Source organism: Triturus cristatus, chromosome 5_1 (assembly GCF_964204655.1).
Source record: "Triturus cristatus chromosome 5_1, aTriCri1.1, whole genome shotgun sequence".
Taxonomy (NCBI): Eukaryota; Metazoa; Chordata; class Amphibia; order Caudata; family Salamandridae; genus Triturus; species Triturus cristatus.
In genome coordinates this window covers 94557117-94581716 of record NC_140587.1, presented here as the reverse complement: position 1 = coordinate 94581716, position 24600 = coordinate 94557117, and the positions used below count along the sequence as shown (strand labels likewise).

General features: G+C 48.8%; 1 protein-coding gene across 4 annotated transcripts in view; it reads right to left on the bottom strand.

Annotated features, from left to right (window-relative positions):
* Nucleotides 1–24600, bottom strand: part of HSF1 (heat shock transcription factor 1) — a 490333-nt gene that overhangs the window by 35438 nt on the left and 430295 nt on the right. For all 4 annotated transcript variants that reach the window (XM_085604483.1, XM_085604485.1, XM_085604484.1 and 1 more), the window contains one exon: nt 13096–13162. In XM_085604483.1, coding sequence (XP_085460609.1) covers nt 13096–13162 — 67 coding nt within the window. The remainder of the gene's footprint in view (nt 1–13095; nt 13163–24600) is intronic.

Here is a 24600-nt window from a genome sequence, read left to right as displayed (position 1 = left end):
GATGGTGGTGTTAGAGATCTGTTCCCCTCAGAGACAATTTCATAACCTCTCTTCCAGTGCTCCTTTGATTTAGCAATGCACCAATGATTGGCTGATTGCGAGACTACCCTCTTCCCACATTGTGTATAAGTTTACTCTCCTTGTCTGGTGGAGGGGCATCACCAGCAGCTTGAGAGTTGGACGTCTTACAGGCTGTGATGACAACCAGGAAGTAAGGTGGGAGCTGTTCACAAATGTAAATGGGGTCAGTAGGGATTACATTTTGTCCACCCAGGGAGTTATGGCCCTAGTGAAGACGGGGTCTTGAAATATGTCCGTCGTATGGTGGAGCAGCCTTCGAGCATGGGAAGGTATTGGGTGGAATAGTGGGTGGAGGAAAAAGTTTCAAAGTCTTCTTCCAAAGGCTGTGTGTGAAGATCAACCTTATGTAAGGAGGGGGCCATACCAATAGTTTCCTGATAGGACGTGGAATCTCCGTCAGGACAGGCATGGTATAAGTCGGGGTCTGCATACGAGTCCCAAGGGTCACTCTGCGGAAGTGTGTCAAATGTGTCCCCCACCTTATGACCACCTGTGTCAGAATGAGGTGACTCCTGAGGTGTGATGTCAAGGGGATCCCCTGTAGAAGCAGGTGGGGAGGGTGGGATGAGGAAGAGCCTGTGGTGATGTGTGTGTCAAGGGTAAGGGGCTAGTAGCCTTGACCACCTTTCTGAGCTGCTTTAGTGGGGTTGAAATGTCGCAGACCACCTCGAAAGACAGCTGATGTTTGGAGGATTGAGCAGCTGCAGACTCCAAAGGATGGGTAAGGGTCTGGTCCATGTGGGAATGTATGACCAGGTGCCTTTGCCGAGCATCAATCTCCACCTGAAATTTGTGGAGAATTGTTTCTATGGTGCCAAAGCAGACGTGGGACTTGCTGGTCAATGCCAAGGGGTTCAGCTCCGAAGGTGGCTTAGGCAAATGGTCAGGTCGGCACCGAAATGGAAGCAGTCGGCGACCGGGCTCACCAATTTCTTTGGCGCCAAGCCAGAGCTGGGTGGTACATCCCAAGGTGACTGTTAATGCTGACCATGGCTCAAAGGCAGAGGTGGCCCAGTGGCTTGTGTCTGGCATTCCAGAGTGGCTGGATGACCCTTGGCAGAGAGCTGCTCTGCTTGAGACTGGTGGGGAGGGGGTACGGCACTCACTGCCTGCTGAGCCTGCGGAAGGTCCTCGATCTCCAAATCGGAGCTGGAGCGGTCCTTGGGGTGGGGTTTTCTCCTATGCAACATCTCGAGACGCCAAGTCTGAGGGCAGAAGGAGCGGCACGTGTCGCAAGCAGCCTTGTTAATCTCATGTGAAAGACAAAAATTGCAGACCTGGTGGAGATCGGTGTGCAGATACTTTGGTGGCGAGGACAACAGCACAATGGCGACCGTTCCATCACCATTGAGGCATGGTGGAGAGATGCAACTGAAAGACTAGAGTATGCCTCGAAGGGCGAGGCCCTTGAGGAACCGCGGTCGACCCAAACTCCGCTTGAGCAAAGTCACAAACGTCGACCCGAGAAAGAAAGGGAGATGCGAGCAATTACACATGGGAACAGTCCAGCCCGAACTGCCTAGCCAGGTCCTCCCTGGACTGGAAACAAGCATCCTAGGACCGGTTTCGGGGTTTCACCCCTCTTCAGCCAGGATAGTCCACCAATTGTGTGTCTTTTGCTTTCTCGCCCTAAGTGCGCCGGGTATGCCCAGACGTGGGTCCAGGGCTCACTGTGCCACTGGATTCAAGCTATCCTGGCTGAAGAGGGGTGAAACCCCGAAACCGGTCCTAGGATGCTTTTTCCGATCCAGGGAGGACCTGGCTTGGCAGTTCGGGCTGGACTGTTCCCATGAGGCACAGGGTCGAGGGTGATTTGCATATGGCCAGGTCTAAACTGGGGTGGCATGGTGAGCAGAAGAATGATGGATTTAACCCAGATCTTTTGACTGGGGGTGAATGTTTTGATTTGTTCTGCATTCCGTCCATCAATTGTGTGTCTGAACTTTATTCCCCAGCCCGTCTGGGTATGGAATTATCTAGTTAGTCTCTATCCTCCTCCTCGCCTCCACCCCACCGCCCTTTGGGCAGTGTCGCCATTTGGTACCTCTTCCTGTGACAACAGAAACCCACCACGGAAGCTCCTTTGTGCAATTACCATCTTTAGTTTCTTTTTCCCCCCTTTCCCTTGGTGACTATCCTTGTAGTGGCTTCCTCGTATTCCTCATTCCTGTCTGAACTTCCGATTTATCAGCCTCCTCACTTCTGCAGAGGTAGAAGGATAGCATGTAAATCCAGAAACTTCTTCAAGCTGCATTTTGTAGAATTAATCTGTTCTGGATTCACAAGCTGTGCATTGATTGTATAGCAGTCTGACTCCTCCTTTGGATCATACTGCGCATGGGCTTTGGCTCCATCCTCAGATTGTTTTTCGCCAGCGGGGAAATGATGGAGCTTTGTAAGAAAAAGGAAAGATGCCCATGTGTGCTGTATCTAAATAAGATAAAACTGCAACAGATAAAGGTAGCCGGGGAGGCGGGTGGGCGTGTGTAGATCTGCAGCTCTACATGCTAAGAACAGATGCATACTGGTGAGTAGCATATTCCGTTCGAGGCATATGAGCTGCAGATTACACACTGTGCATAGATTATATAGCAGTACTCGCTCTCAGCGGCGACCACCAGTATCTGTTGCAGTTGTTTGAAACAATGTTTTGAGGACAGCCTGGCCCACACTAGCTTGTTGCTTAGTTTGCACATCTACACAATAGTGTTTAGTGAAAGTGTGCGGTGTAGACCATGTAGCTGCTCTGCAGATATCTAAGGGGATGATCCCTAAAAATGCCATGGAAGCCCCTATTTTACGTGTAGAGTGGGCTTTAGGGGGAACAGATAGCGTTTGTTTTGCTTTGTGGTAGCAAATCTGTATGCATTTAACAATCCACCTAGCTATCCCAGATTTGGAGATGGGGTTGCCTTTGTGTGGTTTTGAGAAAGACACAAATAGTTGTTTGGTCTTACGAAAAGGTTGTGTTCTCTCAATGTAGTAGAGTAAAGCTCTTTTGACATCTAGGGTGTGTAGAGCTCTTTCTGCAATGGTTTGTGGCTGCGAGAAGAATACGGCCAGTTCCACAGATTGATTGAGGTGAAAGGGAGAAATGACGTTAGGAAGGAATTTCGGATTAGTGCGGAGAACAACCTTATTATGATGCATTTGCAGAAAGGGTTCTTGAATGGTGAGTGCTTGTATCTCACTGACCCTTCTGAGGGAAGTAATGGCTACAAGGAAAGCAGTTTTCCATGTTAAAAATTGAAGCTCACATTTATAGAGGTTCAAATGGAGGGCCCATTAGTTTTGTGAGAACGATGTTGAGATTCCACACAGGTGAGGGTGGCACTCTGGGGGGAATTATTCTCTTAAGGCCTTCCATAAAGGCTTTTATGGCAGGTACTCTGAAGAGTGATAGATGCTGTCTATTTTGTAGATATGCTGCTATGGCAGCAAGGTGTAGTCTAATAGACGTGGAGGCTAGGTTGCATCTTTGTAGGTGTAGTAAGTTGCCTATGATGTGTTGGATAGACACATCTAAGGGATTGACGTTATTGTTGTGACAATAGGCCACAAAACGTTTCCACTTGGCTACGTAGCAAGCTCTAGTGGTAGGTCGCCTAGCTTCTTTAATGACGTTCATACAGTGAGGGGGAAGATTAAGGTAACCAAATTCTAGGATTTCAGGAGCCAGATCGCAAGGTTGAGCTGAGCTGGGTCCGGGTCCCTGATCTCTCCACGGTTCTGGGTTAAGAGGCATGGAGAGAGGTGTAACTTTTGATGCGGAACTACGGAGAGTTCCAGCAATGTGGTGTACCACGGTTGTCTGGCCCAAGTGGGAGCAACTAGGATGAGAGAGTTAGGGAAGGTTGCTGTAGTTTGCGCACCACTAATGGAATGAGTGGGAGAGGCGGAAAAGCGTACGCAAATCTGCCTGACCAGTTCATCCATATCTCATTGCCTTTGGACAATGGGTGTGGATATCTGGCGACAAAGCTTGGGCATTTGGCTTTTTCGTGGGTGGCGAAGAGGTCTATCTGTGGTTGCCTCCACATTTGAAAGAATGGTTGAAGAACTTGTGGATGAAGTTCCCACTCGTGGATCTGTTGTGTTTGACGGCTCAACAGATCTGCAATGGTGTTTTGGACTCCAGGGACATGTTAGGCTAGGATAAAAATGTTTTGAGGTATGGCCCATCTCCATATGCTCTGTGCTAGCTGAGAGAGCTGCAGAGTGTGTGCCGCCCTGTTTTTGGATGTAGTACATGGCTGTCATGTTGTCCGTGCGGACTAAGACAGCCTTGCCTGAGACGTGTGTTTGAAAGGCTTTTAGGGCTAGGAATATGGCTAGTAACTCCAGATGGTTGATGTGGAGTAACTTTTGTTGAGGTGTCCATCTGCCCTGCACGGTGTGATGTAGTAGGTGAGCTCCCCAGCCGGAGAGCGATGCGTCCGCAGTTAGAACTATCTGAGGAACCGGCTCTAGGAACGGTCGCCCTTTGGAAAGGTTTGTGGTGGTTCACCACTGCAGAGAGAGATGGGCACGACCGTCTACCAACACCAGATCTGATAATTGACCCTGAGCCTGGTTCCATTGGCGTGCTAAGCACTCTTGGAGAGGACACATCTGGAGTCTTGCATGAGGCACTATGAATATGCAAGAGGCCATCATCCCTATAAGCTGCATGAACACTCGGGCTGGAAGAGTGTGTTGTGGTTGAAATTTGGCGCGAAGAGCTTGTATGCTTGCTATCCTGGCAGGACTGGGGTAGGGTAGCGCTCTTGAGGTGTCTATGGTGGCACCGAGGTATTGTTGTTGTACGTGGGACGGATGCAGATGGGACTTGGCGTGGTTTACTGTGAAGCCCAGGTTGTTAAGCAGTTGGATAGTGGCGTGAATGTGTTGTACACACTGGTTGTATGAGCTGGCTTTCATGAGCCAGTCGTCTAGGTATGGGAAGACGTGGATGTGTTGTCTTCTCAGGTGTGCTGCCACTACCGCTAGGCCCAAGGTAAACACCCGTGGAGCTGTGGTGACTCCAAATGGGAGTACTTTGAACTGGTAGTGCTGGCCGTCCACTACGAATCTGAGAAACCTCCTGTGAGTGTTGTGAACGGGAATGTGGAAATAGGTGTCCTTGAGGTCTATGGGGGCAAGGAAGTTGTTCTGGGAGAGCAGGGGAAGTACCTGCTGGAGTGTGACCATGTGAAAGTGGTCTGAGTGTATGTATTGGTTTAGGGGTCTGAGGTCCAGAATGGGTCTTAGAGATGTGTCCTTTTTTGGTATGAGAACATATAGGGAGTGAACTCCCTTGTTTTGATGGTGGGTCGGAACTGGTTCTATTGCACTTTTTTGTAGGAGGGAGATCACCTCCTGTTTTAAAAGGGACAAATGTTCCTGTGACATTGGGCGCTGTTTGGGTGGAATGGTTAGGGGGTAGATTTTAGTTCTAAACAGTACCCTGATTGAATTATCTGTTGCATCCATCTGTCTGAGGTGATGGTAGCCCAGACAGGAAGGTAATTGTGGAGTCTGACCAGACTGGAGTGGAATAGTATGGGGGGAGTGGAGGGAAGTCATTGGGTGGGGGTGGAGGCGGAGAGGGAGGTGTTAGTTTTGCCTCTGCCTTTATTGTTGTTACCCCTGTAACCGCCTCGTTGGTAACCCCTAGTGATGGTAGATTGGGTAGGGGCCTTGTAGGAAGTGGAGGCGCTGTCTGAGGAGTAGCCTCTGGTGGTGCTTCTAAAGGAGGAACGGCGAAAGGAGTGCCTGGGAGCTTGCGACTGCAAGGCGCCCATAGATTTTGCTGTGTCTGTCCCTTGTAATTTTTTCGAGGGCTACGTCGACATTAGGGCCAAACAGGGCGTTTCTCATCAAAGGGGTGGTTCAGGATGGAACTCTGAACCTCAGATTTGAAACCTGAAATGCGTAGCCAGGCATGCCTACGCAGAAGGACGCTGGTATTTATTGCCCTGGAGGCGGTGTCAGCTGCATCAAGGGCACAACGGATGGAGGTATTAGTGTGATTGTTTTACCCTCCTGAATTAGTTAGTTGGCCCTATTTTTGTATTTGTCAGGGAGGTGTTGCATTATGGACCCCAGCTCGTCATAATGTGCCCTGTCATATCTGGCTAGGAGCGCTTGGGTGTTAGCAATGCGCCATATGTTGGCCGCCTGGGACGCCGTCGGCTTGCCAGAGGTGTCGAGGAGTTTAGACTCCTTTTTAGGCAGTGGAGCCTCACCTGATGCCTGGGAGTTGGCACGTTTCCTCGCATTGGAGACTACCAGGGAGTCTAGTGATGCGGGGCCTCTAATGTAGGTTGGATCTGTTGGGGCGGCCTTATATTTCTTTTCAGTGCGAGGGTTGATGACCCTGGCCCTAACCTGGTCTTTAAAGACTTCTGGTGTGTGCTTAATAACCCCCTTAAGCATGGGTAGAATGGAGGTGGACCTTGGTGCAGTGCCAAATGTGTCTAAGAGGAAATCCTCCTCCACAGGGTCTGTGTGGAGATCAACCCCATGGTAGTGGGCAGCCCTATGGAGTAGCTGGTTAAAGCCCATTGTGTCCTGGAGGGGGGGGGGCTGGAAGGGTAAAGATCGTCCTGCGGGACGTTAGGGACGTCTGGGATGTTTCAGTCGTTCCATGGGTCTGGGGAGCCCGTAGGAGTAGGGTATCCCCTGTTGGTTGGTCGTCCGCTCCGTCCCCTGTGTCGTAGCAAATGTCATCATCATCCTCATCTGGAGATGGTGTGGGAGAATGATGGGGTGGGGTATGCGGAGGAGGAGGATGCGGAGGAGGAGAAGGTGGAGGAGGCGGAGGAGGAGGAGGTGGAGGAATCCTCAAAGGTGAGGTGGCAGTGTCTCTCCTTTTTGGTGGTGGAGCTGGTGCAGGTTTGTCCAATGGTATTTTTCTGGTGCTAAGCGTCAAATGCCCAGTCTTTGGATCCTTTACGAGGGTTTTTTGGTAATGATCGGGTCAAAACAGTACATCTGTAGGGGGCAGATCCTTCAGTGCCGATGGTGTCGGAGCCGTGGGTTTTTTAGGCGTCGACTCGGCACTGGTTCTTTGTTTGGAACCGTGAGGTTTAGAAATGTCTTTTAGCTTCCTCGGTTCCAAGGTGGTGTGAGAAAGTGGCTCTGTATATACTGTTCCTTAATAGGTACAGGGTGTACAGAGTCCACAGTCCCCCAGGGTTTGACAGAGGTTAAAGTTAGATATAACCTTACTCTCTAAAGTGGTAGCTTGGTCGAGCAGTAAGGCAGTATCAGAAGACAGTATAAAGCATTTGTTGTACACACTCAGTATATAAAACAAACAATGGTTCTGTCGGGTATGTACTATTTCTTAAAACATTGAATCAATCAAAGGTTAATTTTCATAAAGGACAAATTCTCATAAGCAACACACAGAGACCAAAAGAGGGGGTATTTGAAAAGTTTTATAAATTACGTCATTTATAAATCCCCACATTCAATTTGTATGGCTGTCACTATAAAAAGTAAACTGTAATTTGTGACAAAGTGAAGAGTGGTGCTCAGTGCTATAGTGAGGTGCGTAATATATACAAAGTGACTTTCGTGATAACGACGTTTAAAAGGCCAGAATACAACGGCTGTTTGAATAGTTCTGTAGACTGAATAAATGAGTCTTTATACAGAGTCTTTCAGCTGGTCCAGGGGATATGTCGACGTTTCAATCCAGGAGGGCATTACTGTCTTAGTCAATGCGGGTCTTCATCAGGACAAGGAAAATGGGGACAGCCTACTGGGGCCCGTGGTGATTCAGAGGGCGGGTGTGTATGCAGTAACAAAAGTGTACTGCATGGGTTCTTCCAAAGTGGGTATCCCAGTGAAGGGAATCGACCACTGTCTTCCGAATTGTAAAGAACTCGATGTGGTGAAGGATTACAGGCAATCGTCCTGTCTCTTGTGATAATGAAGATCACTCTACGATTCTCAATGAAAATGGTGCCGGGAAAAAACGAATTAATTCCGGTCCGTGGGTGCAGGCTAACGTCCTATCTACTCGAGCTCTGTATATACTGTTCGTTAATAGGTACAGGGTGTACAGAGTCCACAGTCCCCCAGGGTTTGACAGAGGTTAAAGTTAGATATAACCTTACTCTCTAAAGTGGTAGCTTGGTCGAGCAGTAAGGCAGTATCAGAAGACAGTATAAAGCATTTGTTGTACACACTCAGTCAGCAAATGGTCTCACACACTCAAGAACTGAACTCTAGGCCAATGGTTTATATATAAAAAATATATGCTTGTTTTATTTTAGAACCAACACTTGGATTTAAAATATACTTTCTCAGCATGAGATGTTTCATATAAATACTTTTGTAATATGCAATAGACTTTTGTAAACAGTTACAAGTGGTTGCAGTAGGCAACTCTATTTTCAAACACAACAATGCATTGAGCTCAATGGTAAATTCAAGTTATTTGCAACAGATTACATTTTAGATTACTTTTGGAATTCCAGGACTGGATCCTAGATTCAGTCCTGGGTCAGTACTCAGAATCAAGTGATGAAAGTCGACTTAATTACTGTAATGATTTTTAAACAATATTTAGCTATTTTAAAAGTTGACACTTGGAAAATATTTCAAAGAAAACAGTCAATGATTCACTATGGAAGAAAATTCTGGTTGCAGGTACAGTATATTCTCGTTACTTTTGTAATCTAGTACTGGGTGCCTAGACTCAGTACTGGGACCTTTATCCAAAACAGGCAAGTAATTAAGTTTTCAGATATTATACGATTTTTGAAGAATATTTAAAGATTGCAGAAATCGACGCTTAGAAGAAATTTCACAGAAAAACAGTCAATGGTTTCCTATGGAAGAAAATTGAGTTAAGGGTAAGTACAGTTGTAAGTATTTTTCAGAGTCAGTGCTGGGCACCAAGATCCAGCACTGGGAGCTCACCTAAGAGCAGGTGAGTAATTTCGTTTTCGTTACTCGGCTGATTTTTGGTGAATATTTTAAGATTTGAAAAGTCCACACTTAGAAGAAATTTCAGGAAAAAGCCAGTCAATGTTACCCTATGAGGAAAATCGAGTTAGCGGTTTAAGGGTAAGTACTCGACTGGCAGAGTTGAGGTTCTGGGCATAGACTCAGGGGTCCCCCAGGGTCAGGTAGGTACAGTTTGTTCACTCTCAGCGGCTCTAGGGCGGCCGGGTGCAGAGAGAGTTAGGCCCAATGTTAACCTATGAGGGATAGGGGGGGCCCTTGGTTGGTGGCTGCTAACTGGCAAGCCACGCCTCTGTGGGAGCTGGGCTCCTGGTCACTTACTCAGGGCAAGTGGGGAAGTAGGTAGGTGTAGAGTTTTCACTGCCAGGGCCACTCGGGCGGCTGGGTGCAGAGTGCTTTTGAGCCTTCGGGCGCTCAATTGATTTCAATGGGAAATCTCCGGTTTAGAAAATGACTGCAAGCTCGGGGACGAGGACTCTTCAGGTGCCACCACCACTTCGAGAGGTAAGTTGGGTAGTTGGAGGATAGGTAGGTACCCCGAGATTGGGCACAGGGGGCCGCGGGGCGCCGCGTGCAGGGGTGCCTTTTGGTGTCGGGAAATCTTACCCTCTGTTGATCGCGGTAGGGGGGGCACCTTGTTCTGAGGCTGCAGGCTTCTTCAGGAGTGTCGAGGGAGGTCCTTGGGTGCCGGACTCGGGGTCACAGTCGCCGTGGGGTCGTCCACGGGGTCTTTGTTCACTCCGGCACTGGCCAGGCTTGGCTGGTGCAGAGTGTGCTGGGTTCGCGGTTCCGGGCTGCTGCCAGGGATTAAAGGTAGGTTTTGAGTAGAGCCTCTACTCATGGGAGTCCGAGGGGCTTAGAGCCAAAAGGTAGTCAGGTCCTCCGGGGTTGGTGAGGTTGCTGGCCACAAGAGATGTCGGGTTGGAGAAGGAGCAGGTTCGAGGGTCGACAGGCCAGCAGGGCTGGGGCCAAAGCAGTTGGTGTCTTCCTCATTTCAGCAGCTGCAGGGCAGGTCTTCTTTCTTCTTGCTCTTCTTTGGATTTCGGAATCTGGAATCTGGGGAAGGAAGGTTCAGGGTGCCCCTAAATACTAGATTTAGGGGCGTTACAGGTAGGTGAAGGGCAGGGACCAATGGGTCCCTGTCCTGGGGTGGGTACACCCCCTATCCTGCCTCTCTCCTTTGGGAGGGGGGCAGTAGCCTAGTCCTGATAGGGTAGGGCTCCCCATCTTCAAGATGGCGAGAGCCCGGAGATGTGCTTCACCTCGCCTCCCCCACCTGAGGGGTGGGGTTGGCAGGCTGGCACATCCCCTCTCCTTATTTGGGGTTTCCGGCCAAAGCTTCCCGCCAGAGTGGGGGGTTGCAGGGGCCTGGGGAAGCTCACAGAGGCGGCATGCCTTTGAAGCTTCCCCCTGCCCATCCTGGGGGAGGAGATTTAGCACCTCGCCCAGGATGTGCATTGTTGCAGGCCCAGAAGAGCAGGGGCTCTCCTACCCAGGGGTCCAGCAACATGTCTGCTGGGTGGCAGCCTAGACAGCCTCAGAGCAGACATGGATTGTAGGTTAGGTTTAAGGGGGCACCTCTAGGATGCCCTCTGGGGTGCTGGGTACATTAAATCCCACACTGGCATCAGTGTGGGTTTAATGTGCTGAGAAGTTTGATACCAAACTTCTCAGTCTTTAGTGTTGCCATTATGGTGCTGTGGAGCTCGTGTTTGACGAGCTCTCAGCACCATGTACTCTTAAATGGCAGCACTGCACTTACAGTGCTCAGGAATGGACCTGGGCACTGTAGGGGCACAGGGCTCCTGCGCCCACACCATTGGCATAAGGCACCCAGCTAGAGGGGTGACAGATGTATGCCATGGCAGTGTAGGTGATGGGCATGGCACACAGGGATGTGTGCCATGTCGACTTTGTTTTTGTCTTGCACCCTAACACTCAGCCTGTAAAGGGAGTGAGTGAGGGAGTGAGTGAGTGAGTGAGGGAGTGAGTGAGTGAGGGAGTGAGTGAGTGAGTGAGGGAGTGAGGGAGTGAGGGAGTGAGGGAGTGAGGGAGGGAGGGAGGGAGGGAGTGTGTGTGTAGGGCCCCTAAGGGTGGCACAAGGAGTGATGCCGCCCTTAGAGGCCTTCCCTGGTCACAAGGCCCTGGGTACCTAGGGTACCATTTACCAGGGGCTGACGTGGCCAGGGTTTGCCAATTTGGGGTTGGTTTGTTTTAGGGAAGGAACATAGGCCCTGGGCACCTGATTGGTAGGAGTCCAGGGCACACTCAGTCAAAGTACATTCAGCAAAAAGTGGGGGCATACCATGCAAGAAAGATGGCACTTTCTCACAGATGGGTTTCGACTTCGAGGCGTGGGAGTCTAGGCTCTTCGATCTCTTGCTCGTCTCAGAGGATGTTATCAGTGCCGAGGAGCCGGTGCTAGTCTTCGGCGCCGAGTGCTTCGGTGTCGAGCTCAGCACGGACGAGGAAAGGGACGTTTTCTTTTTCGGTGCCGGTGTGGATGAGAGGTTTTCGGCACCGAGGGTAGGCTGGCTCGAGCCGCCTGAAGGCTTGGTGGGCTTCCTAACCAGGCCCGGAAGCGAGGTATGGGAAGCAGTCTCTTGGTGCATACCTAGGCCCGAAGGCGAAGGCGGGCCCGAAGGCGAAGGCGTGACCGAAGCCTTTTTCAGTGGCACGGAGGGGGGTTTGGGGTCGGGGTCGACATCTGTACTCACGCCCCTCTGTGCCGGAGTGATGTCCTCGATGTCAGAGTCGTCAGCTTCGGAGGCGCTGACGAGGCCTTCTTCGGTGTGCTGTTGTTCCGGAACATCGACGCCTTCTTCAAAGATGTCGTCGGGGATCGAAGTCGACGAGTGAGCCATTGTTCTCCTTGCTCGTCGGTACCGGATAGTCTTCTTCGATCGGAAGGAGGAGCAAGCTGGACAGTCCCTTGCCTCGTGTTCTGGAGAGAGGCAGAGGTTGCACACCTCATGTAGATCGGTGTGGGGAAACTTCGACCCACATCAAGGACACTTTTTAAATGACGTCCTTTCCATCAGCCAGGACAGGAGCCCAGGTAGGCCCGAAGGCCTTCGTCAACGACCGGAATAGAAGACTTCGATTGTTGAGAGTCGCGTCGAGTGTGGAGAACGCGATCGAGACAATACCGTCGAAGGGGGAAGGATTGCGCGCTTCCCAACTGGAGCGCGAACACCACATCCGAGCCCGATGGCGGAAAAAAACAATCTGAGGATGGAGCCGAAGCCCATGCGCAGTATGATCCAATGGAGGAGTCACATACCTCGTGACTTCCAAAGACTTTCCAAGAGAAAAACAACTGCAAACATCCGGACCCAACACCAGATGGCGATCTATGCACAGTGTGTAATCTGCAGCTCATATGCCTCGAACAGTGTTTATAGCACTGCTTGGCCTACAATGGCTTGTCGATGTGCTAATACATCCACACAATAGGGTTTGGTAAATGTGTGTGGTGTAGACCATGTTGCTGCCTTACAGATGTCAGCTATAGGAATGTTACCTAGAAAGGCAAAGATGCTCTTATTTTTCGAGTGGAATGCGCTCTAGGAGGTATTGATAAAGTTCAAGGTTGGCCACACATACTATTTATTTTGCTGAATGCTGGTTTATGATGACAAGTCAATTCATAGTGCTGAAGCCATAGTTGACAGCAGTCAAGATGACTAAACTCCTTCCAGAACGTCAGGCTCACTAGTTCAAGCACACGCCAAGCAGTAAAGCGGACACTACACAAGCACAGAAATTAGGTGGAGGTTGGGCAAGTAATATGCCAGCGGAGAACATTGTGTGAAGCATCTGCCAGTGAGCACACATCATGAGGAAAGCACACAAGGCAAATCGCAATAGAAAGAAGGGAAGTTTGACAGAGAAAAACATGTAAAGCAAATTTTGTGGTAGGCATTGCGCATCAGTACACAAGATGGAACACAAACTATGCAGACATTAAACAAGGGTGAAGCACTTTATACTTAAGGACAACAAATACATAATATTGTACTTGGACAGGAGTTGCTATGTAATTGCACTTACCAGTATCTGCTGTGCTGGTGTCGGTCTCTGTCGATTTTTGCTCTTGAGAGGAAAGAAGGTCCTGTATCTATGGAATCAAATCAAAAAAGCGGGAGCTTTACAAAAGCTTTTAGAATAAGAATCAAGAAATTATCAACATCCAAAAATATTGCTCAGACACCAAACTAAACAGGTTTCCTATTCTCAAAAAGCTGTACACATTAAGCTGGATTGATTGTTCCTTCAACTTAGATGACATTAAGCTTTCAACGTTTGGATAGGGTAATAGATAAGTCATAAGGTCAGGCATTTATTTGACAAGTTTACATGTGAATGGGTCCTTTTATATAAAAACTTCACTCCCAATCCTAGCGAGTCTTTTGATAATTTTGAAGCCATCAATGCTGTAGGAGAGTAGGGTCTGCTTTCTATGTTCACCCCCACTTTTTGCTTTTGCTTTACTGGTTTTCGACTTAGATGTGGGCTGTGGGCCTGCTAATCAGACCCACAGCCCTGCTGTTCTCTCTCTAAATTAATACTATGTACTTTAGGTGCATGACCCAATTGGATAGGATCACCTTATTGGCCCCTGTACAGTGTACCTTAGGTACCCAGGGCATAGGTGTACCCTAGGCCTACCAGGGGCAGCAGCATGTATTATGCCACCCCTGGCCTGGCCTTCCATTATGACACAACTGGCTGATCACTCAGCTGGGGCAAGGTCGTGTAATCACCCCTTGCTTAGGTGTAGTATTCCTATACCTAACTTACATATAGACACATGTGTACCTATCAGCCACTCCTATGGCAGGCCTTAACAATCCTGGAGGCAGAGTGCTTGGTAACATGTGAGATGGTGCTCTAGCATGAGCTGAGCCTATCTGCAGCTTTCGGAACCATGTCCTTATAGCTGTTCTATGATATAGCCTACCATATACTCTTAAAGTGCCTTATAATCTTAAACGGTTATGGTAACTATGGTTTGGCTTTATCAAAACATGTCGTGTAAGGTGTCTAACACTGTGGAATAATACCCCCATCCCATTTCTGGGGATGAGGATATTATCCCTCCCTTCTAGAGGGAGAAGACATGTTGTAACCTACTTACCCGGTTAAAGTTAACCAGAGCCCCAGCATCACAAAATGGATGCTGCTGCCACAGACACGAGTCTGACCTCCTGCTGCTGGGAGTGATCCCGGCAAGGGAGGCTTGGACAATAGGTTTCCTGCCTTGGGAGGTGCGAGCACCACCCCAGACAGGCCTTAGTGTATTGGGGCAGGGAGGGATGAATAGAATGAGACATGCCTGGGGCACACAAGGTGTCCCGTGCATAGTCCAGTTCAAACCGGTGCTGGGGCTCTCCAGCCCCAGTCCTGGCGCGAAACTGGACAAAGGGAAGGGGGTGTAACCGCCCCCCTCCCAGGTCCCACCCATAAGGCGTGACCTAGCAGGTAACCCAGCCCCCCAGATTTGGATAAGAGTGGTAGCTGGGCCCCAGGAAATTAGATTATCCTGAACCTGTAACTTGAACAGAAACTCTGGACCTTCGACATTCGACGAAAGAAAAAGACTGAAGAATCTCCCTTGTGGCCAAGGAGTGGCTACCCTGTGCAAACAGGCACCATCAAGAGACTACCCTTTGCTTTGCTAAAGTTCTACGAGGGACCGACTGCAGAGCCCGACCAGAGCCTTGACTTCCAGACTTCTCCGACCCTGATCCACATCCACAGCCGAGCTGAGATTCGTGGAGGCGACGAGAGACGTGGGACCGGCTACCTGGGAAAAGTGGCGAGTATCTTCCAGCGCAGCTTCTGAGGCACCCTCGAAGTTGTGCACCAGGGATTGAGAAGCCCCAACCCCAAGCACCATCTGCACCGAAGATCAGCCCCCCACACTCCACGAGTCCTGCATGGGGCCCTTCTGCATTTTCCTGTTTTGCCGCGTCTGTCCGGTTGCTTGCCCGTTGGCTAGTGGCCTTTTTGACGACGCATCCAGAAATCTTCACTGCTGGTTTGGTTCCTCTAGACTGGCTCCCGCTTCCTTGAAAAAGAGAAGCACCCCAGACCAAGTCCTCCGTTCTTCGTGGGTTCCGCTTGCCAAGGCTTGGTGAGTCCTAGTCCAACTTCGACGCCGCCGACAGCACGAGCCTTCGTGGGACAGCTCGCCACCTGGTCCTGGTCGTCCTCGACGTTCCCTGGTCCTCGTGGCTGCAGCGACAAGCTTCACCTTCACCTGCAATCTTCACGACGTCGCCTGGTTCCTTCCTGGTTCCACGTGGTCACTGGCTAGTGACCTTGACTCTGTCCCTTCTGCTTGCAGGTCTCCTCTCTTCTTGATCCCAGCCTTGGGATCCACCGGACACTCTTCACTGACTGCCTGTCAGCAACTTTCCTTCAGGCATCCATAGAAGTCCACGACGAAACCCGACGCAAGTTCACACCTATGCACCCGCAGCCCGTGGGCTAGGTAACTTGGGTACTTCGGTGCTCACAAGGGTATTGACTATCCTAGGGTCTATTCTCCGAGTCTCGACTTTCTAGCTATACCAGAAGTGTCCTAAAACTGCTTATTTCTAACTGCTAGTGATTCTATTGACTATTACGCGTGAGTGTTTCCACTCTGCAACTGAATCCCGTGGGCCTCCCACTTCCTAACTGTTGCTAGTGTAGTGTAGCCCCAGCGATTCCCTAGGCCTAGGCCTATCCTATTTCCGTGACAGTGGTCCTTATACCACTTACTTAGTATATGGTTTGCGTGGCCCCTAGGGCCTAACTGTATTACTTACCTGTGTGACTTAATGTATGCTTGAATAAGACTGAGTTGTACTTACCTCTAATCTCATAAAGAGTGCTGAGGGTTTGACTAGAATAAATACACTTTATTTTATATATATATCTGTTGTGGTGTCCTTTCATTTGGTATTCAAGGGATTATATATGGTATCACAGCTGGCTTCACATGCCATTCAGAGTTTAGCCTAAGACTGCTCTTGTCCATGCTACCACTAGGATAGCTGGTCTATAAGGTTGACTTTACAACCAATCACCAAAAGGGTTGTTTGGACTGATATAAGGTGTACACTAGAACTAGTGACATCATACATCAGGCCAACTTCTCACAAAAGCCATTTAAACAAGCTAATACTTTACATGTACTGTGGAGTGCCTTTAGTTGGGTGTGCAGACCGAAACACAACACCCATTTCAGTGGAAAAAAAATGCCGTTGCAGTTTGCGCCTGTGCTGTGGGGAGCATCTGCAGAAGACAGATACAGTTTGTAACCACAACTCTGTTTTTCATTACCTGCTGAGCTTACCTTATATTTCGGTGGTGATAAGTTTCACTTCTCATCCCCTCTCTCTCAAATGGGTGTGGGTGTTTATCTATGTGACCCCCACAACCCTCTCCACAACATGCTTCAGAAGACTTGCATTCAGGTGACGTGCTGACTATGCTCCACCTCATACATGCCACACTGCCAAGGTGCCTCTAGATGGCCTGTTTGCCCCATAACCATTATTATTATTATATTGCAGGGGGCAAATGAAACCCTAAGGACATCACCAGAAAGCTGGGAATGTATAGTAGCTGCTGTTTCACTGGGAGCCTTCTTCTCAGAAACTGCCATGCCAAATCCGATGAAGATTTGCAGGTTCTCTCCCAGGAGGTCACCAGCAACATCTTTACATCCTTGAGAAAGGTGGCTCTACCATATCTGTCTCAAGGACAATGGCAGTTCTTTCTCCCTCCTCTCAGGATAAATTATACAATCAAGAACCTATTTCCATCTGCCTCAAATTTTACCTTCTGAAAAAATGGGTTGTCAATAGCCATTGATTTAAGTTTATAACTGCTGCACCCACTAGAGGCTGTCATCAAAACAGGGGATAGTTAATAGCAATTGGCAATAACACTAGAACAAATCAATTGTTCGCACAGCTGTGCTCCGTACTGCAAGTCTAGAAGGTGACACTTTTACACACAAGGTTGAACAAGGAGAAACAAATGGCGTCAGCGCCAGGATATCCTTGCGGATGAGAGTACACTTTACAAATATACATAACATTTGCATACTATTTTCACAATAAGTGTTAAATTGCCCATCGATGTGCGGCAGGGAGAAATCCTTTCACTCACGGAAAGGAACAGTTTCTTACCTGTAACTCCAATTCTCTCGTAGGGGTATTTCCATGATAAGTCATAAGCACTTGAATAGTCCCGCCCACGTGCAGGGACCCCGGACCACTTCTTTTAGATGTATCTTCTTCAGGAAGATACTTAAGAGAGAGAGAGAGAATGATGCAGCCTAAATACATGGGCTACATTGGTCGCATCTTCATCTTGAAGTGAAAAAAGGGGGCCAGTACACTATATTTTGTTCAATTTTGTAGTGTTTAACGCACAGAAGAATCCCCTTCACATAGCTCCTTTCTTCATAATAGAGAAGAGAGAGGACAGAATAGCCCCATAGCCTGTCATAGGTCTTGAAAATAGAAGCTGTGCCTTTAAGAACCCAGAGACCACCAGTATCCCATCATGCACAGCCAGTCTCAGTTACTTCAGTTCTTTTTGAGGGCAATGAGAAGTGAATATCTGCCTCATGTCTGGATCCCTCGTTCTATTCCACCGGGAATGCAGGAGGGTTGCTTATGACTTATCATGGAAATACCCCTATGAGAGAACAGGAGTTAGAGGTAAGAAACTGTTGCTTCTCTTGTAGGGGATTTCCATGTATGGTCATCAGCATTTGAATAGATTAGCAAGCCCATCTCTACAGAACGCGGTGGAGGAGACAGGATAATGATATACAGATTTCAGCAAATAGGTTCTTAAGGGAAGCCTGTCCTACTTGAGCATCTGCCTTGGCATCCAAGTCCAGGCAGTAATGTTTAGTGAAAGTATGAACTGTTTTCTAGGTTGCTGCTTTGTAGATCTCTGGACTGCGAATGCTGAGGAGCAAACTGGCAGTAGATGCCTTTCCTCTGGTAGAATGAGCTTTAGGCTTGGCAGCTAGAGATTTGTTAGCTTTTTGATAACTAAGTAGGATGCAAGAAACAATCCATTGGGAGATGGACTGCAAATATTTGGTCAGCTCTCTGTAGATCCTTAGTTTTATCCAAATACAATTTAAGAACCAGTCTAACATCCAGGGAACGAAGGGATCTCTCCCAGCTGGAGTAGATGGGTGTTGGAAAAAAGTAGGTAAAGAGATTGTCTGGTGAACATGGAAATCCAAAACCCCTTAGGGAGGAAAGTCGGATGAGTTCTGACTACTTTGGATGCATGACATACTATGTATGACTCCTGACCGCAAAGTGCCTGGATTTCACTAACCCTGCAGCAGATATTAAAGCCAGAAGGAAAGCTGTTTTCCAAGACAGATGCCGAAGAGACGCTTTATGTATGGGGAATCACTTAATTGCGACCACGAACCAGCGACCAGCGATATTTCGCCTAGGGGAGCAGCTGACCGGGGCATTTCTGTTAGGAGTCTCCCTCGCTGGCGGACCATCTCACCTGCAGCCGCGAGCGGAGACTACAGATCCCAGCAGCCCCTGCCCCTCCCCCGACGGCACTTCCGCCGCCAGCGCGCCCGGAGGCGCTAGAAAAACGCCAGCTTCCTCGGCGGAGCGGGGGGAATCACTTAATTGCGACCACGAACCAGCGACCAGCGATATTTCGCCTAGGGGAGCAGCTGACCGGGGCATTTCTGTTAGGAGTCTCCCTCGCTGGCGGACCATCTCACCTGCAGCCGCGAGCGGAGACTACAGATCCCAGCAGACCCTGCCCCTCCCCCGACGGCACTTCCGCCGCCAGCGCGCCCGGAGGCGCTAGAAAAACGCCAGCTTCCTCGGCGGAGCGGGGGGAATCACTTAATTGCGACCACGAACCAGCGACCAGCGATATTTCGCCTAGGGGAGCAGCTGACCGGGGCATTTCTGTTAGGAGTCTCCCTCGCTGGCGGACCATCTCACCTGCAGCCGCGAGCGGAGACTACAGATCCCAGCAGCCCCTGCCCCTCCCCCGACGGCACTTCCGCCGCCAGCGCGCCCAGAGGCGCTAGAAAAACGCCAGCTTCCTCGGCGGAGCGGGGGGAATCACTTAATTGCGACCACGAACCAGCGACCAGCGATATTTCGCCTAGGGGAGCAGCTGACCGGGGCATTTCTGTTAGGAGTCTCCCTCGCTGGCGGACCATCTCACCTGCAGCCGCGAGCGGAGACTACAGATCCCAGCAGCCCCTGCCCCTCCCCCGACGGCACTTCCGCCGCCAGTGCGCCCGGAGGCGCTAGAAAAACGCCAGCTTCCTCGGCGGAGCGGGGGGAATCACTTAATTGCGACCCCGAACCAGCGACCAGCGATATTTCGCCTAGGGGAGCAGCTGACCGGGGCATTTCTGTTAGGAGTCTCCCTCGCTGGCGGACCATCTCACCTGCTGCCGCGAGCGGAGACTACAGATCCCAGCAGCCCCTGCCCCTCCCCCGACGGCACTTCCGCCGCCAGCGCGCCCGGAGGCGCTAGAAAAACGCCAGCTTCCTCCGCTTCGCGGGACGCGCGCGGGCGACGCCGGGCTGAGCCCGGGCAGAGGGCGGGCCGTCTGTGGCCGTCAGAGGCCAGAAGAGGCTGGGCTGGGCCACCCCCCTGAGGTGCTGCGACACGGATACTGGGACACTGTGTGAAGGTACTGTTATCAATACTAACGGTAGGCCAGTGGCATCCTGTTGGTTGTGGAGGACGGGAGGTGCTCCACCCTCCCCTTGTTACTGTGGGGCACTACCGGGTAATAGGCTACTGTGAACTGAGGGGAACGTGATAGAAGTGTCAGGGGACATAACAGTTTATTTGTATTGATCTGTAACAGTGTGGTGTTAGAGAACCCCATGTCAAAAGCTAAACCTTCCTCAACCAAATCAACCATGGACAATTATCTGGTGAAGATGGTTGATAAAATAAATAAAGAGCGGAGAAAATCATTGGGGCGGGTGGAGGTAATCGACCCTATTCTTGTAGATACCAACCCTCCTTCTCACTCATCTGCTATAGTCAATGTTAATGCCAACCATGAGCCCAGTAATCATGATCGAATCTATGATATGGCAGACCTTAGTGTGCCTGCCTCCGCAGATGATACCAATATAGTTGACCCATCTCTTGAGGACCTAACATGTACTGGAGACTCTTCGAGCGGCTACCTCATCACAAAGAATACTACGTTATAGTCGGTCACATAATAAGACATACAATAAGACCGTGCATTCTAGGAGGGGGGGGGGGGGGGGGGGGGGGGAGAACATTAACTAAAAGAATTGATCCTTTGGCCATGAATTCTACCCAAACCCCTCCCACTGTGATGGATAGTAACCCGGTTATTATTGAAAGTGGTCAGTTGGATCTTCTAATTAGCATGATTGATGCCAAGTTCGATTTACTAATCAAACCCTTAATGAATAAATTAGATATGGCAATTAATGAGGTGGCTAGGTTGGGAGGTTTGTTAGAATCTCATCTCAAAGCAAGCACTGGAGCTGAAGCAATCGCTGAAACCCTAGCAAACAGCCGTGCTTCTCGACAGACCTCTGAGTCAGTTGACCCAGCGACCAACCCCCCTAAGCAAAATTCCACTGGTTCTCTGCCGATCCCGGACCAACAAGGATCGTCATATATCCCTGGTCCTGGTGTAAAAAATTTAGGTACCTCAAGGCCCGACCTGCCCCCAGCCTGCGCCCCGTTTGTGGCGGTCCTTACAAATGTGCCACAAGTTAAAGAAACTGGCCGTAACTTTAGTGAAACCCATGTCTCTTTGAAAAATAAAACCGTGGATTGGCTGCACCGGGAATGTGGCTTTCCAGCAGCCTTGGCTAAGGATATCATAAGCACTAGAAGAGTTGATTGGATCGGGAGCTCGCGTAAGACCTGTGGGGGTGATTGTATTATAGTCAATTTCCGTAACCCGCACCTTGCTTCCACAGCTCTGTTAAGAGCGCAATCCTCTCCCTCTTTGGAAAAAGGGATATCCCTTCGGCCTTTAGGATATTTTTACAGACACCATAACACCCGTCCAAATACTGCACATACTGGGGTGAGGGAAAGAGATAAGTATGTTCCCCCTGGTCCTATCTTTACCACGGTAAACCGATTTGAAGCATTGAGTGGATTAGATGGGAATGATTGACTGGGGATAGATCTGTTTGAGTCAACTATTGTGGCTAATATCACAGGAGACAAGGGAGGGACTGAAGCAGTGAGGGCTCTAGACCCAGTGAATGTCAGTGGGACTGTTATTGCCGCTGGAAATTTTGGCAACTGTGAAGACGAGAGCTGTGCTCCTTTGTTCAGTGACCAGCCCTGCAGTCCAATCCATTCCGACTCCAACAGCCCCCCTTCCTGCCTTAGATCACGGAATCAGAGTGCCTGTTCGATCGCTAGCTGGAACATTGCTGGACATTCCTCTAAGATTATTTGCCCAGGATGGGTTGAATTTATTAACAGTTTTAACATTTTATGTTTCCAGGAAACCTGGTGTGTTGATCCAATCAATTACAATGGCTTTGTCTCTTATAACCTACCAGCTGAAGCCTCATCATCGGGTAGAGCCAAGGGTGGCCTATTGGTTATGATTGCTGTTGATATTCCTGTCAAAGTCAAAAAACATGTGTTGGTTGGACCACATTCTCAGATCTTATGGCTTCAACAGGAGCAGGACAGGAATATGCTTTTAATTAATTTTTATAACAATGTCTTTGACAACTCAAGGTACCAGGTTGTACTTGCTTTAGAATCTGCTATGGAAAATATAGTAACTAAGTTTGATATTGTTTTTGATATCATTTGGGTGGGAGACTTCAATACAACGGTGTGCCCCTTTGCCACCCAAAAGGTATGTGGTTTTATTGATTGTTGGGGAGACGGGGTTCCTCACTTCCCTCACAACGCATATGGTAATTCTTTGAACAAAATTTTAATGACATATGACATGGAAATATTGACTAACCAGACTAACAATTCAGGCGAAGTTGTCCCCACTTATACGGGAAGGAACGCAAACACAGTGATTGATTTTATCTGTTTATCATCTGGATTCGCTCCAAGGTGTTCTACCCCTGTGGTTGTAGACAACCTGATTAGTGATCATAACTGTATCACAGCAGAGTTAATCCTATGGAAGGAACGACCTGTGTCTGCCCCATGTACTATTACTAATATTGAGCCCCACCGCCCTAACGGTATTCGTATTAGATGGAAAGGCAATAAAGCGGACATTCAGTCTAATGCCATTGTGTCAAAGTGTCTCACAGAAATAGTTACTATATTAGAACGGGAGGAGGGAAATGCTGAAATCCTGCATACTTTTATTAATCTTAACCTAATCATAAGTAGCAACTTCATTGTACCGCACAAGGGTACGAAACACCAGCCCAAGGGATGGTTTGATCACGCCTGCACTATCGCACTTAAAAAACTTAAAACAGCACTGTCAGATAAGAAGAGAGATACTGGAACCATCAGGGAATTACGAGGGACCTACCAGATGGCTACCAAGTCCAGGAAAAATGAACTTAGACAAGAGGCCTGGGAAAAATTAGACCTAGCAGCCTCTACAGCGGATTCTTCTCTATTTTGGGCAACAGTAAATAGCCCTTTTTTGAAGGACGAAAAGATCCCAGAATTAACAGCTAATGTCAGTTCGGAGAGCTGGGTTACCCACTTCTCCCAGATCTTTGATTCGACCAAAACTGGAGAATTCCATGACAACAGATGGCCTGTTATACCCTTGGACATCACTATTGCTGAAGTGTGGGATAGTATTAAATCCAGCAAGGGTGGGAAGGCCCAGGGACCTGATGGGGTCCCTATTGACGTATACAAAACAGTACCCGAATTATGGGGCCCACTGCTCACAAAAGTTTTTAACACTGCCGTACGTTTTGGGGTCCCACACACCTGGGAAGAATCCATTATCGTACCGATTTTCAAAAAAGGTGACAGGGGGGATGCAAAGAATTACCGCCCAATATCCCTCCTGGACTCCTCGGTGAAAGTCATGAGCCGGGTACACATGGTCAGGTTAGAAGAATGGGCCGAGTCCAATAATATCCTTGCTGACTCCCAATACGGCTTCAGGCCGGGCAGAGGAACATTGGAACAATGCCTCAATCTAGATTTAATCATAGGCAAATATACCAAGGCAAAAAAAGGATCGCTCTATCTCTGCTTTGCAGACTTGAGTAGTGCCTTTGACATGGTGGATCACAGTATCCTATGGTCCACGCTATTGGAATTGGGGGCCCCAGAGGCAATTGTTTACTTTCTAGCGAGACTTTACGCCAAATTAAATTCTAGTGTCCGCTATGGCCAGGCCGGGGAGTGTACCCCCAAGTTTGGGGTTAGACGGGGAATCAGGCAAGGGTGTGTGCTTGCCCCTTTGCTTTTTATTCTTTTTATTAACAAAGTGGACGCAGCTTTAAAGGAAATTGCGGCTGACGCACCAAAAATAAAAGATTTCAGCGTCCCCGTACTTCTCTATGCGGACGACGCTGTAATTTTGTCTAGGACCCCTATTGGTCTGCAGCGTTTGATGGACAGGTTTCTGCTGTTCATCAACGATAGAAAACTGTTGATCAACAAGACTAAAACTTTCATTATGGAATGCGGGGCGGTGTGTAAGAAGCCACATGCTTACTTTTTAGAAGGTCATAAGGTGTCTACAGTGGAATCTTTTAATTATCTCGGCATCACCTTTTCTAAATCAGGCAGCTGGACTAGTGAGATCAATAATGTCCAGGCTAGGATGGCAAAAAACTCGCATGGAGTGTTCAAATTCGCTACAAACATTGGAGATAAACGGATCAAAGATATGTTGACGATCTTTCAAATGAGATGTCTGTCCGTGGCCCTTTATGGAGCCGGAGTGTGGGGGCATACAAAGACAGGGAACCTGCAAGTAGAGGAAAACCACTTTTTAAAAAGGTTGTTGTGTCTACCCAAATCTGCCACAAATGATCTGGTTCATAGAGAACTAGGTATCTCCCACCTCTCAGATTTACTGGCACTAAGGCCCTTAATGTTGTGGCGTTCTGTATGGTTAAAAGAAGAAACCTCCCTAAGCAGAGCAATTATTGGAGATTGTCTCTCCATTGATGGCCATATGAAAATTCCTTGGATTAAATATGTTATTAATTGTTACTTCGAGATTTATGGTATTAGTCTTAAAAATGACTGTAACGCCTCCTCCAGTCTGTCTAAAAATGTGATGAAATCAGTTTTTATGAATTTTGTACAAAAACAAAGGGAAAGAACTAGCAGAAATTTAAGTACATGTGTTTTCTATAGTAGTTTTTGCGAAGATGAGGGTTTCCAGCTATATCTGAGTTTAGTCACCCGGCCCTCCCATAGGTACGTTATCACCAGATTAAGGTTTGGGATAGTTCATCATTTGGTGGCCTACCCATATATAAAAAAATACCCGGTAGGCCCATGCCCATGCGATAACGTATCAGATCAAAGCACTATGCACTTTCTCTTGGC